General features: G+C 38.1%; 2 protein-coding genes across 2 annotated transcripts; both read left to right on the top strand.

Moving 5' to 3' along the window:
• Positions 1–11,232: 11,232 nt before the first annotated feature.
• On the top strand, positions 11,233–12,053 carry LOC146566317 (histone H4). Its single transcript, XM_085288013.1, has one exon. It carries the CDS (start codon positions 11,240–11,242, stop codon positions 11,549–11,551), a length of 312 nt encoding a protein of 103 aa, XP_085144139.1. The 5' UTR covers positions 11,233–11,239; the 3' UTR covers positions 11,552–12,053.
• Positions 12,054–12,601: 548 nt separating this feature from the next.
• Positions 12,602–13,142, top strand: LOC146566316 (histone H2B 1/2). Its single transcript, XM_085288012.1, has one exon. The coding sequence runs from the start codon at positions 12,619–12,621 to the stop codon at positions 12,991–12,993; it is 375 nt and encodes a 124-aa protein (XP_085144138.1). The 5' UTR covers positions 12,602–12,618; the 3' UTR covers positions 12,994–13,142.
• Positions 13,143–14,150: the final 1,008 nt, after the last annotated feature.

Genomic DNA, 14,150 nt, shown 5'->3' with positions numbered 1-14,150 from the left:
TCTCTCTCTCTGTGCCGTCTCCATCAGCTGCCCGTTAAAAACTGCAGCAGTCACATGTTCACTTTTATTGCTCTTATCTCCCTCCCTCACCTCTCCTCACCACCCTTACACGCTGCCTCTCTTCCTCTCGCGCTCTTCTTCCTCTCTTCACTTCCACCCACTCCTGCTCTTCCTCCTCACATCATCCTCGTTATTTTAAAACTAAAACCTCTTTCTGAATTAAACCCTGATAAAAACTGAGACTCCACAGCAGGTTTTTCCCACACTCACCTCCGCCTCCTCCCGTCCCAGGCTCCTCTCTATCGGCCTCCATTTGCATGACAGTCCGCTGCTGGACTTCAAAGGCCTCCATCAAAGGGACGGAGACCATCCGACAAAATGATAGAAAACAGCTAATATGTCCTCAGAGAGACGGCAGACCGAGCCATCCATCATTTTTTAATCATCACACTTTCAATATGATCTTTTCTTCAGACACGTTTATTTAGCGAGCTTGAATTTCTTTTTCAAAAAGCTGAAATTTAAATGGAAGAAATCTTAAAATGTGAACTCGAACTGAGAAAAAAAATCTGATATCAAAGTGTTTATAATTAAAATGCATGCAATTACAATCTAAACATATTAAATATCAAATAAATAAACTCATTAAAGGTTTAACAAACAAAAGACTTTGTAAATCATCAGGCTTTAAACGTTTTTGTAAAAATGATCCATTTCTTGATGAATTCTACATTTAAGGGGAAACTTTTTCTTCATGTGGACAAAATGTATAAAGATCATGAACGAAGCATTTCAATTTTGGATTCCTATTTTGTTTAATCCGTATGAAGAGAGTGTAAATAAAACATCATCCGTGTTCATCAAAGTATTTAAAGGGTTAAACTATTTATCTTGAGTAATCAGCTGATCTGTTAGGAGGTTAATATTGATCATGTTCCTCTGATGCCTGTCAGTGAGACACATTTCCCTCATTTTAGTCTCCAGATTTAATGATTTCTAATAAATGATTCAAATCTGAGTATTTCACAGGCAGATGAACAGAAGCAGCTTTTCGCTTTAGGTTAATAATTTTTTTCTCTGTCAAAGTTCATATAGTGTTTATTTGTGCAGCATCATTCAAATATAATAACTAAAATAAAACTGTGTTTAAAAAGAGGATAACTGGACGAAAAATAAAATAACTAATATTTACAGGTCAAACACATTTTTCCTTTGTTTTATTTATTTATTTATTTATTATTCTCAAATTTGTGTTTTTAGATGTTTTCATCTACCGTATATTTTAATGAATTACTCATATTAATATTATACCTTTGAACTTAAGAAATTATCTGTTGCAGTTCATGTAAAATATGAAATGAAATGTGGAAAAGATTAAAAAACTTTTTACTGTTTTTTAAAAACGTTACTTTTTACTTCAAAGTACAAATAAAGTTAAAATAAAATGAATCCCAATCTGTCAAATTTTGTAAGAAACCGTTTCATATTAAAATCAAGTATTTTTTCATTTTGTTTTTTCAATTTAGTTTAATTTAACATGGTTTTATAAATATAAATAATATAAAAGCAGATTAAATATATTTTACTCCATTTAATCTCAAACAGAGAATAAAAAAATAGAAACAAGAATCTTAAATGTATAAAAATAAAAAAAATGCAGCTGTGGAGGAAAACGGGGTCGATAAAGGACACATCCAGGACAAAGGAAGGAGGAAGGTCGAGTGGAGGTCAGCAGCAGCTTCGTCTCCTTCCTGATCTGAAAGTAAAAAGAGGGCTCGACCGTTTCACAGCACGCTGACAGAAGCTAATGCGAGGCTTCAGTGGGTTTAAATATCTTATAACATTAAAGTTTGGATGATTTGTGGAGCTGCAGTGTAGGAGAGGAGGAGAAACTCTTCGCTCATTTTACCCTGGAGACGGTGACGATGTTTGATCAAATAGATTTATGTGTTTATTGAATTATTGTAGCCTGTATACAAAAGAAAGAGAGGGGCGTAGCCACGGTGACAGCACTCGCTGTCACATTTTGAGGCGTCAGCGTTGCTGTTTTCGATGCTGCCATGTTTGATTTTTGGAGTTAGAGGTTGAGCATATTTGGATGAGAGGGTGGACTGCGAGTGTATCCCTGCTAATATGAAAGCTACATCAAAGTGATCTACATTTTAACGAATCAGTCACTATGATAAAAAAAACCATGTACGTCATTCTGCACGATGAGTATTTTTACTTTAGGTACTTAAGATCGATTTGGATGCTACAACTTTGAGTGAGAGTCTGAATAGTTACTTTGTCACTTTATAAAACAGTTATTTCATACAAAATGATGCTTAATTATTCCATAAAAATAAAATTATACTAAGAAAAACTTTTCTTTGGAATTATATTAGAATCTGTTGTTTTAAAAGAAATAACAATAAAATTAATGTAAGGCCATTATTAAAAATAGAAGTTGTCATGAAATGTAAGAAAAAAAAAGAAGAGCTGCATGAACCCACAGACACTCTGAGAGATAAACGTAAACACTGTGTAGATACTTTTGTACTATTACGAGTTATTAGCATGTCCTGAATAATCCTCCCGAGTCTTAGAGTTATTTGCTTTACTTATTATAATCAACCTGACATGAAATGACAGCGTGAGTCCAAAAACTCGTCAGGCCTCTTTATTAGGTACACATTGCTGGTGCCGGTTTAGCCCCCCACCCCCCCCCTCCCAGGAGCTTCCTAAACTCTGCATGTTTCAGATTCAATAATTCCGAGAATTGGGCTGCGTTGATGTGATGGCGTCCCACGGTCGATGTGTTTTACCATCCACATGATCAGTTTTACTCTAAATTTTCATCATTTATGAATTCATGTTTTGATTGTTGGGAAGTCAAATATATATTTTAGAAACTTCTAAAATCTTCTGTGTCTTGTATTTAATATATTCCTTGAGAGGATTGCATGAACTCATTATGAAAGTGTAAAGACTCCAGGGATCATGTGACCAGGTGCATTTGACCCGGCAGGGACAATCAAAAGAAGCAGAGTGAGGGAAAAAACACAGTAAGAAAACACTGAGGCCATCCAGTGAGGGCATTACATGTAAAAAAAAAAAATAAAAATAAAAAAGGAAGAAGAAGGAAAAGTCAGTTATTTATATCCATTATTAATGCTGATAATTGAACACCTCACCATGAGGCTCAGATCCCCGCTGTCCTGCGCTGAACAGCAGCTCCACTTTTTTAGCAGCTGAACTGATCAGAGCGGCCTGATCAGCTGACAGGCCCCGTTTACACCAACACCTAGCACCAGCATACAGTCAGCTGTGAACAGAAATCTGATGTTTTCATCACAATTTTTATTATTTGAGCTACACATCTGTCTCTGTTTCTTATTCTTCATTGGGCTGAGAATCAGCGCCACCTGCTGTTTGTCTTGTGAACCAAATCCAGATGTTTACAGAACAGAAAACAGAATTCTGGATTAATTTTTAATATTATTTTGAGGATTTTCTAGAAACGTATGTAAAGGTGTGTGACATTTGAACGAAAACATACTTAGACATGTTTCATGTAAAAAGAAATCTATGTAAGCATCATGTGGGGTGCTAAAAAAGTACAAATGTGCTCTGAAAAGATTACTTTGAATGAAAAATACAACTAAAGTTAAACATTTTACTATTTTTTGTTATCATTTATGATCTCCAATGCTTTTCCTTTTCCAGAGAACTGCATTTGTCATTATTAACAATTTACATATAAATATGCTACTGATTTAAAATGTAAATATCTATTTAAGTATTAATCAGGAACTTTTATTACTCTTCAAACCTTTTAATTATTTAAATTTGATTTCAAACCTCTTTTAAACATTTTAAACAAATCTGCAAATAAACAGATTTTGGTCCCTGCCTTGCTCATCAGAACTGTGCAGCAGGGATTTAAACCAGCAACCCTGCAGCAGAAGCCGCCCTCCTCCCTGTCCTCCGATCGCCCCTCCGCTGCCCTCCTGAAGAGGAATTATCTGCGTCTTTATGGATTTATGGGAGATTTATTGTTTTACACTGATGAGTATTTAGTTTAGTCTGCTGCAGTAAAAATCACATAAAAGCCACAATAATTCACACCAGCATTCATGTTTTCAAGTGTTTGATAGTTCTTATATCGATATCGTGTCATGTGAGGAGCTTCTGATTAAACTGCTTCTGTATTTAGAACATGAATATTTGTTTTCTCTCTCTCATATATATATATATATATATATATATATATATATATATATATATATATATATATATATATATATATATATATATATATATATATATATATATATATATGTGTGTATATATGTGTATATATATGTATGTATGTATATATATATATATATATATATATATACACACATATATATATATATATGTGTGTATATATGTGTATATATATGTATGTATGTATGTATATATATATATATATATATATATATATATATATATATATATATACACACATATATATATATATGTGTGTATATATATATATATATATATATATATATATATATACACACATATATATATATATGTGTGTATATATATATATATATACACACATATATATATATATATATACACACATATATATATATATATATATATGTGTATATATATATATATGTGTGTGTGTATGTAAAATAGAAGGCAGACAAATCTCATTATCTAAATATAAACATTCCCTAATTTGTGATACTTATTATTGGGGCCTTTTCATGCTAAGATGCTGACAGTGAATGATGAACATAAACATAAAGCAAAGGTCAGTAAATCACCTGATTAATTAAATGGAATATGACATAAACACATTTACAGAACTTTGGGTAAAATTTTACTTTCTCGAAAAAAGAGGAATAATAAAAAAATCTTATGAATTATTAGCATGTTGCACATTTTCAAACATTTCTGACGATGCTAATGTTTGTTGTAAAAGCAGCTACCAGCAATAAACACTGGTGTTTGTAATATTATAGCCAGTTTTATCAAATTAATTGAGGCAGTGTGTAGTAATCAATAAGATAAAAATATAGAACAGCAACAAACAACAATATTTTATATTTAATTGAATGTACCTAAAATAAGAAGAAACTGTGACCCTCAGCGCTTCATCCTGTGTCTATAATAGTTTTCCTTTCGTAGGTTGGTATTAATCTCCCACGTATGATTTCACTCCTATTGTACAGCTGTAAAACTGCAGACTAATCTCAGGACGGACAGGTTGGTTAATGACCTCTCACAGAATGAGCACATCCAGACTCGAAGGTGATCTTTCTTTAGGTCAAAGCCTCTGTGAGGTCAAAGAGCTTTTTTCTGAGCAAAGATGGAAACTTTAATAATGTAAAAACACAGCAAACAAACAAACTGAGGGACGAGTTTAAAAATCATCACGATCTCCACGAGCTTTATGTTCTTCTAAAGACAAAAACAAAATGAGAGACAACAAAGAAGAATTACAGAAAGAAACAAGCGAGAAGATAAGATGTATGTGTGAACTCTCTTCCATTTTCTTTCTGTTTCCCACTGTCACCTGTCTCCAGGTAAACCATTAACCAGCAAACAGCCGTAAAACTCCACTTTATGGAAAGTTTGATGATGGTGGTTGTAAACAGCAAAGACTTTTATTGCCTCGCTGGCTGTTGTTGCTCACCTTGACACAGTTTGCATGGAAGAAAGAAATGCAGACGAAGGTCGGGCTGAACCCCACCCACGGCCTAAAAGTAGCTGCTGCTTCCCGTCAGGTTTATGTCTTATTAAAACAAATTGCTTCTAAAATGCCTTAAAATGAGCTAGAATGTGGTTCTAGCTCTGCCTGTTTAAAGCCCACTTCCTCCTGACTGGCCGGCTATATCCACAGTGTTACTGGATAATGAGGTTATTGCTTTAATGTTGCAGCTGGAGGTGATTTTAATGCTGGCAGATTTATCTGTAAGAACACAGAATGTTTATATCAAAAGTCTGTAATGTAAGAAATAATCGAAATAAAGGTTTTGGGTATTAAATCCAGAATATAGCAGCGGGTGGAGGAGAATGGATGGCCTTTTTTGTAATTAAAGTTTTTTTTTTAACATTTAAACAAGCATAACAACACAAACCAGACTGAGTGAGGAAGAAAGACGAGGAAAACGGGGGGCATTATAAATAAAGTGTTGTACACACAAGACCCTCTCAATTCAGACTGTATCTCACATTGTCATCATGCTGTAGACTCATAAAACTGTCACATTGTTCTGTTAGAGTCTGTCTTGCTGCTCAGTCTTCCCAGCATTTTCTCCTTCCACATGTTAGGGTTGGAGTCCGAGGCGCTTTCCAAAGTGTTAAAATAAGACAAACACACGTCACAAGCCCGGTGTTTAACACTCTGAAGCAGGGGCGATTTTAGCCCAAAGTGAATCAAAGCACCCCCACAGATTTCTTACTTTTTTTGACAATATTTGCTGTTTGTGTGACACACTACTAAAAATATAAAAAGCATACAGTACTTTACTTGTTTGAGACGTAACATTTTAACAACAAAAGTATAGATACCCCCCCGCCTCCCAAAGTGGTTTGTTCCAGCTCCCCCCTGCTCTGGCTCTAGTGCTCTGTCTGCCAGAGCGATGGTGGCTGAGACGCAGCGGAGCAGAGGTGGAAGTGTCTGGCTTAAAACAGGACATGTTGGCTGCATTTAACCTTCAGTTACTCTTTATATAGTTGGTAGGAAAAACATTACACCAGGTAACCTGCAGTGTTGAAAACGTGTTTTCTGACGATGTTTGCTGCCCTACAATCCGTCCTGCTCTGTAAAATCAGCCACATCTGACCGTCCTGTTGCTCCCATTGAAATGTTTACAGCCTGTTTAAAATCTAAGACTTATAATTGTCCGTAGCTGCTGTTGTTACCACTGTCCTGTTAGAAATGGATGCTAACTGACTGAATGCCCATTAACCTTATAACACCTGGTGTGTGTGTGTGTGTGTGTGTGTGTGTGTGTGTGTGTGTGTGTGTGTGTGTGTGTGTACAGAGACAGCCAGGTTCATAATGGATATGAGGAAGTTTTTTCAAAAAAGGAGCCACGTCAGGTAAAAGTGTAAAATCAAATGATCCATCAATCAGGAATAATGTTGGATCAGTGTTTCAATGTTTATCTTTTATTAGATGTTCGTGTGGTTTGGTTATTTGCCTTTTGGTTGAAAGTACACTGAGAGGACTTTTTATTAGTGATCTTAATAGTATTTTTTCATATTAATGTAATTTTTCATCTAATTGAATCTATTTGTGTATGATTGTCAGTCCAAAGAGGGAGAGAGGAAAGAGGGAACGTGAGGAGAAAGTACGAGGTGAGGAAGAAGCAGGTAAGCTAACAGACAGGGAGCAGTGACAGGCAGAAACTGTTAACCTGACAAAGAGGAAAACCTGATTTTACTCACAGTCTGGAAGTTGTGTCCTCCCTGTATTAAAGCTGCTAAACAAACTGGGCTGAAACATTTTGACCCTCTTTAACAACATCCCAACATAACATTATCATTGATCGGGGAGAGTAAAATTAATGATATATTTTTATGTGGTTCAGCCACAGCTTTACTGAAACCTCTGTAAAGCTGTAAAGAGAAGCAGGTGCTCTGTTTCTACAAATGTTTTAAGCTTGTTTCAAAGATTCTGTACTGCAGCTTTAAATGTTTTCCAAAAGCACACACACACTTATCAGTGATTCTCACACTTGTTACAGTGTGGACCACCTGATAAAAGGTCAAGCTCTCCCAAGCACCACTATGAAAGCATGAAAGTCATAAAAGATCCACCACCATCATCAAGTTTGCTGACGACACCGTCGTGGTGGGCCTGATCTCTGATAACAACGAGACGGCCTACCTGAAGGAGATTAGGAATCTGGAGAACTGGTGCCAGAGGAACAACCTCCTTCTAAACGTCAGTAAGACAAAGGAGCTGATAGTGGACTTCAGCACTAAGCAGGAGAGGAACTACCAGACCCCCGTCATCAACGAGTGCCCAGTGGAGAGAGTGGACAGCTTCAAATACCTCGGAGTTCACATCACGCAGGACCTGTCATGGTCCTGTCACATCAACACCGTGGTGAAAAAGGCCCGACAGCGTCTCTACCACCTCAGACGCTTGAGAGACTTCCAACTGCCCTCCAAGGTGCTCAGGAACTTTTACTCGTGCACCATAGAGAGCATCCTGGCGGGAAACATCTTAACCTGGTTCGGGAACAGCACCATGCAGGACAGACGAGCTCTACAGAGGGTTGTGCGGTCAGCTGAGCGCACCATCCGCTCCGAGCTCCCTGACCTGCACTCAATCTACAGCAGGCGGTGCTGGACCAAGGCCAGGAAGATGGTGAAGGACCTCAGCCATCCCAACAACAGACTGTTCTCTCTGTTGAGGTCAGGAAAGCGATTCCGCTCCCTGAAGACCAACACAGAGAGACTGAGGAGGAGCTTCTTCCCGCAGGCGATACGGTCTCTCAATCACACCACCACACAGTACTGACCCACACATATGGTTCTTACACACACACTGGACTTTCTGGACTTTGGTTTCACTTCATTACTTAAATCACTGCTGCTGTTATTGTGTATATATTTATTTATATTTCTTCATACATTCTTATATAGTTCTATATTGTGTATTTTGTTGTACAGTTATTTTATTTTCAACTTTAATTTATATATTTTATCTTATTCTTCCCAGTTAAATTTACCCTTCATTCTAATTTGTGTTGTACAGTTATTTCATTTTTAACCTTAATTTCTATTTTATTCCTTCCTAGTTAAATTTACCCTTTTTAATTTTTCATATTTATTTCCTATCTTATTCATAGCCTTTTCCTTTTTTGTTTTCTTTAGGTCAGGAGCAGTTGTCCAAGCATTTCACTACATATCGTACTGTGTATGACTGTGTACGTGACAAATAAAATTTGAATTTGAGATTTTTTCATGCATGGTATACATTCTACCACAGGCTGTTGCCTCCAGTTTTATAGTTTTTATTAATATTTTGTAATAATTTCTTCTGTTTCGGGAGTGTTTTTATGTATCTGTATTATATTACACACACACACACACATTAAAAGTGAATCTCTGTCCAAAAAATGCTCTCAGTTTACTTTTCACTCACTGTGAGCATCATTCATTATTCTCCCAGTAATGAAGGTTAGGATATGTATTTTTATTTTTATTCCAATCCATTCTTCTTTTGCAGCATTTAAATAACCTTGATCAGATTTGATGGTTTTGTTACAGACTTTAAAAAAAGTGTTTTGCTTTTCTTTCACAAATGTGGGATTAAATTGTGTTAAAATGTACAAAACAGTGATGTCACGCACCCAATGCAAAGCTTCTTCAAGCTGCTGCCGTCAGGGAGGAGACTGCGGAGTCTCCAGGCCAGGACCAGCAGACTGAAGGACAGCTTCATCCATCAGGCTGTCAGGAAGCTTAACTCCCTCCCGATTCTGCCCCCTCTCCCCTCTTCTCCTCCATGGTCTCACTGAACTCTGTCACTCACACACACACACACACACACACACACACACACACACACACACACACACACACACACACTCACTGGCCTGCACCAGTTACCAGTCACTTTGTGGAGCATTGGACTGCCACTACCTCATAAGACTTTGTTGTTACACTATCTCTTACTGTACATTACTAAATCTCCATTTGCACTATTTGCCTATTTGCACTACTCTGCCTGGTTTACACTTAATGTCATTTACCCTTACCTGAATATTGTATATTGTATAGCTTTCTTGTTAATTTGTATTGTATTTATTTAAATTTTTACTTTTTAATTATTTTATTTGCATTTTTTAATCACTCTCTTATATTTAAATGTTCATTGCTATTTCATCTAGGGTTTGAGAGTAACGAAATTTCTATTCTCTGTATGTCCTGTACATGTGGCAGAATTGACAAATAAAGTTGACTTTGACTTTGACTTTGATGTCATGTTTTGTGACGAGGACCCAGGCACAGAGAGACTTGATGAATTTAAGAATCTTATGATTTAATAAAGAAATTTGCAGACTTGCACAGAGATGGTAAAATTATGATGACTGATAACAGAGACGAAGACAACAGACGGTGAGGACAGGGAGGAGCAGGGGTTTAAATGCACCGAGGAGACATTCAGAGACAACTCGGGACAACATTTAAGGACGCAGGGACTGACAGAGACGGGGAAGACGTCTTATCGTGACGTGTAAAGTTTATCTTGCCTGGCTGGGCAGCTCTCTGGGTGCTCAGCACCCCTAAAGCTCTGATCCTAGAATCGCCCCTGCTCTGAAGCCTGCTTTGTAACTGTGACACCTCACCTCTGTCCCCCAATAGGCACAATCTCGGTGAGCTAGGTAATTTAAATTTCACCCATCCCTCCATATATTTTAAAACATTTTCCCATGTTGGGGAGACCAGTAGTGATGGGATTTCCGGCTCTCTTTGGAGAACCGGCTCTTTCGGCTCCCAACCTGCTCTTCAGGTTGTTTTGTTGCTTTAATTAGTTTATTATTAACAATAATATAAAATTATGCACAAAAGGAATTACTAATGTAAAAAAAAGTGGTTTTATTTATATGTTTATATATAAATATATGTGGTGGCCCCTCGAGACAAAGCACGTACAAACTCCAAAAAACATTTCTAGTGTTAACTGAACTTCCAAACAGTGCTACCTAGATCACTTAAATTACACAATTGAAAGCATGTGTGTATTGTTTGTGTATTTATACACAGGCACTCATATATATTCAAAACTTTAAAAAAAAATGTTCATTTACCTGTTACTACCACACACCAAATCTGGTCGTTGGTACTTCTTGGCTTGTGTAGCCACGAGGTAACAAAAGCTCAACACTGCCCCCTAGCATCGTGGAGCACCTCCGTTGTGTTTGTACGTGCTTTGTCTCTAGAGGCCACCGTAAATATACTTTATTTATTCACTCCATATAAAATGTAATAAATAAATCATATAATACAAAAGCCAACTATTCACATTACTGTTACTATCTGTCCCTGAAAGTGTGACGTCAGTGAACGGTTTTACGTCTCTCCGTAAAGACGGTTGCAATTTGAAAAACATGGGCGGGGCCTTGTTAAAATTCGCCCTTTTTTCTCTGTTACGTCCGGAGATGGGACACAAATAAACAGCCTCTGCCAAGCAAGCCCTGTTCAACTTTGTTCGGTCAAAGAAACTATAACCATGAGTGGAAGGGGCAAGGGAGGCAAAGGACTCGGAAAGGGAGGCGCCAAGCGTCACCGTAAAGTTCTCCGCGATAACATCCAGGGAATCACCAAACCCGCCATCCGCCGTCTTGCTCGTCGTGGCGGAGTGAAGCGTATCTCGGGTCTGATCTACGAGGAGACCCGCGGTGTGCTGAAGGTGTTCCTGGAGAACGTGATCCGTGACGCCGTCACTTACACCGAGCACGCCAAGAGGAAGACCGTGACCGCCATGGACGTGGTGTACGCTCTGAAGAGACAGGGCCGCACTCTGTACGGCTTCGGCGGTTAAACTCATTCACACCAACTGAAAGAACTCAACGGCTCTTTTAAGAGCCACACACCTCCCTTTAAGAGCTTTGGTTGTAGATGTTGTAACCTTTGATTATATGGGTTTATCATCTTTTGCTCTGGACATATATGCTGACATACATTTTAGATGGTGGAAGGCTTTATGTTACGATAACGCATGGCTCTATTAAATAAGAGCTCTTGTTTTAATTGGTGTTCAGAGCTATAATATGAAATCTGAGTAGGTGAATAAGGTAACTACACTGTTCTTTAATAGTGTCCGACTCTGGAGGTTATTCCTGGTTGTGAGGCAGCGTTCATCCTGGACAGGTTTTCCATTTCAGGGGTAACATGGTCTCAATTTTATTTGCCAAAACACTGGAGTGGAACAAACTTGGCGAGGCGAAGTGGCAATAGTGATGTGTTCACATTAACAGACATTATGGCTGAATACACAATAAGTAAATATTACATAGAGCAATCACTGGAATAACTATTGTCAAATACAGGATTTATGTTGAATTATGTAATGCATGTTTAAGTAAAAACCTGTTTATATGCTAGGACTATAAAGTCCTTCAATAGTAAAAACGATGCATGTGATTTAAAAAAAAATGTCTAGTTTGGTTGCTCCAATAAGAAATATTACATGATGTTTTCAGTTTGATATCAAGAAGAACATCAATACATTTCTGAGAACAATCATCTATGATATGAGGCATCACTAACTGTAGAAGCACAGATTCTTTAAATTCTTATTTCTTCCAAATATCTCATAAGTTTCACTTTAACGTGCGCATTTCAATCTACTTTCTTTAACTAATGCCACAATCCCGACGTGTCGCGTTGTGAATGTTAAATATAGTCCAGTGAATGAAAGCTGAAGGTCATGTTTTTTTTCCATTGTGAGACTGCGCAGTAGCAATTTACCCACCAAAGAAAGGGAGCAACAGCTCGACCAATGACAGGCGGGGATCTGCACAGCCTTATTTGCATACAGCGGAAATAAAAGAGAGCCGCTCTGCGCTGACGGGCACATTCTCTGCTGTGAAGTAGCGACGAAGAAAAATGCCTGAACCCGCAAAGTCCGCGCCCAAGAAGGGCTCCAAGAAAGCCGTGACTAAAACCGCCGGCAAGGGCGGCAAGAAGAAGCGAAAGACCAGGAAGGAGAGCTACGCCATCTACGTGTACAAGGTGCTGAAGCAGGTGCACCCCGACACCGGCATCTCCTCCAAGGCCATGAGCATCATGAACTCGTTCGTCAACGACATCTTCGAGCGCATCGCCTCTGAGGCCTCCCGCCTGGCTCACTACAACAAGCGCTCCACCATCACCTCCAGGGAGATCCAGACCGCCGTGCGCCTCCTGCTGCCCGGTGAGCTGGCCAAGCACGCCGTGTCCGAGGGCACAAAGGCCGTGACCAAGTACACCAGCTCCAAGTAAACTGCAGCTCTGCTGCATCCACCCAACGGCTCTTTTCAGAGCCACTCACCTCTGCCGAGGAGCACATGTCCTGAGATTTTCCACTGTAGTTGTTTGATGATGATGATGACAAATCTTACACACTGTTTGCCTCATAATTAAATGCAGTCTTGAATCTACAAATGACAGATGTGGTGAGCTGTGGTGAGCTAGCATCATCATACCCTGCGTTCTGCAGGGTATGATGATGCTAGCTCACCACAGCAGTCAACACGGTTTTTTTCTTTAGACTGTGCCCCAAGGCTCTTGGGGCTCTCCACTGGAGTGAATGTTAAAATTCTCACCGGCTGCTTTCATTTACATGTTTTCATATGACACTGTTGGATACTACTATATTCTATGTGGAATTTTTAGAAAATACTCCATAATTCTAAGACAAAGCCATCATTAAAAAAAAACAACTTTCTACGACAGTTTTGCCCATTTCTGTTAATTTTGTTGTAAGTATTCCATGTCATAATATTCCTCTTGTTCTCCCGAGAAGGAACTGTAACCACATAATTTCCTTTGGGGTTAATAACATATTCTGATTAGGAATTTCTGAAAAAAATATTACATTAAAACACTGTTTTAACAAATTACTTTTTAAAAGACAAGCTTTTTGATAAAACTGCATTCTGCCCAATAATCACCTAAAGCTGGATTCATGGATGAAGAGAGCCGTACGGAAGATAAGGAAGGTCAAAGGACATGTCTGCTTTTGAGCATAGGTAGGGCCAAAATGGCAGCATTCACTACGCCCATTATGTGTAAAAAGTAATGTGTAAACTCGACCTGGGAAAAGAATAATCTGCTCATCTACACAGGTCTCAGCAGACTGAAGCTTTCTTGCACTCTGACAAGAGACGAGCTCATTTGTTAACATGATGAATCTTGAAGAATCTGTCATGAGTTATTTCATTGGCTATAATGAGATCAACTGAGCAGCTGATTTTGTTTCATGTAAAAAATAATTTCAACCCAGATTCAAAAGGGTTGAAATTGGATTGAGATAGAGCAAAGTAATGTGGTTTAGTGCACTTCTAGCAAATATACATCAGTCTGCTGAGATCATGGAAAGCCTGTGTAGATTGAGCAGATGTATTTCAGCTGTGCAAGAGAAACCAAATCCCCCAGTG

The sequence above is a fragment of the Mchenga conophoros genome, linkage group LG10 (assembly GCF_057382185.1).
Source record: "Mchenga conophoros isolate Kocher_MC1m ecotype Shallow Benthic linkage group LG10, M_conophoros_male_GT1.1, whole genome shotgun sequence".
Lineage (NCBI taxonomy): Eukaryota > Metazoa > Chordata > Actinopteri > Cichliformes > Cichlidae > Mchenga > Mchenga conophoros.
The sequence above is the reverse complement of the archived record's forward strand: the minus strand, read 5'-3'. Positions and strand labels throughout refer to the sequence as shown.

Excerpts from the sequence above, each read along its gene's own strand:
- LOC146566317 (XM_085288013.1), top strand. The coding sequence starts at position 11,240 with ATGAGTGGAAGGGGCAAGGGAGGCAAAGGACTCGGAAAGGGAGGCGCC.
- LOC146566316 (XM_085288012.1), top strand. The coding sequence starts at position 12,619 with ATGCCTGAACCCGCAAAGTCCGCGCCCAAGAAGGGCTCCAAGAAAGCC.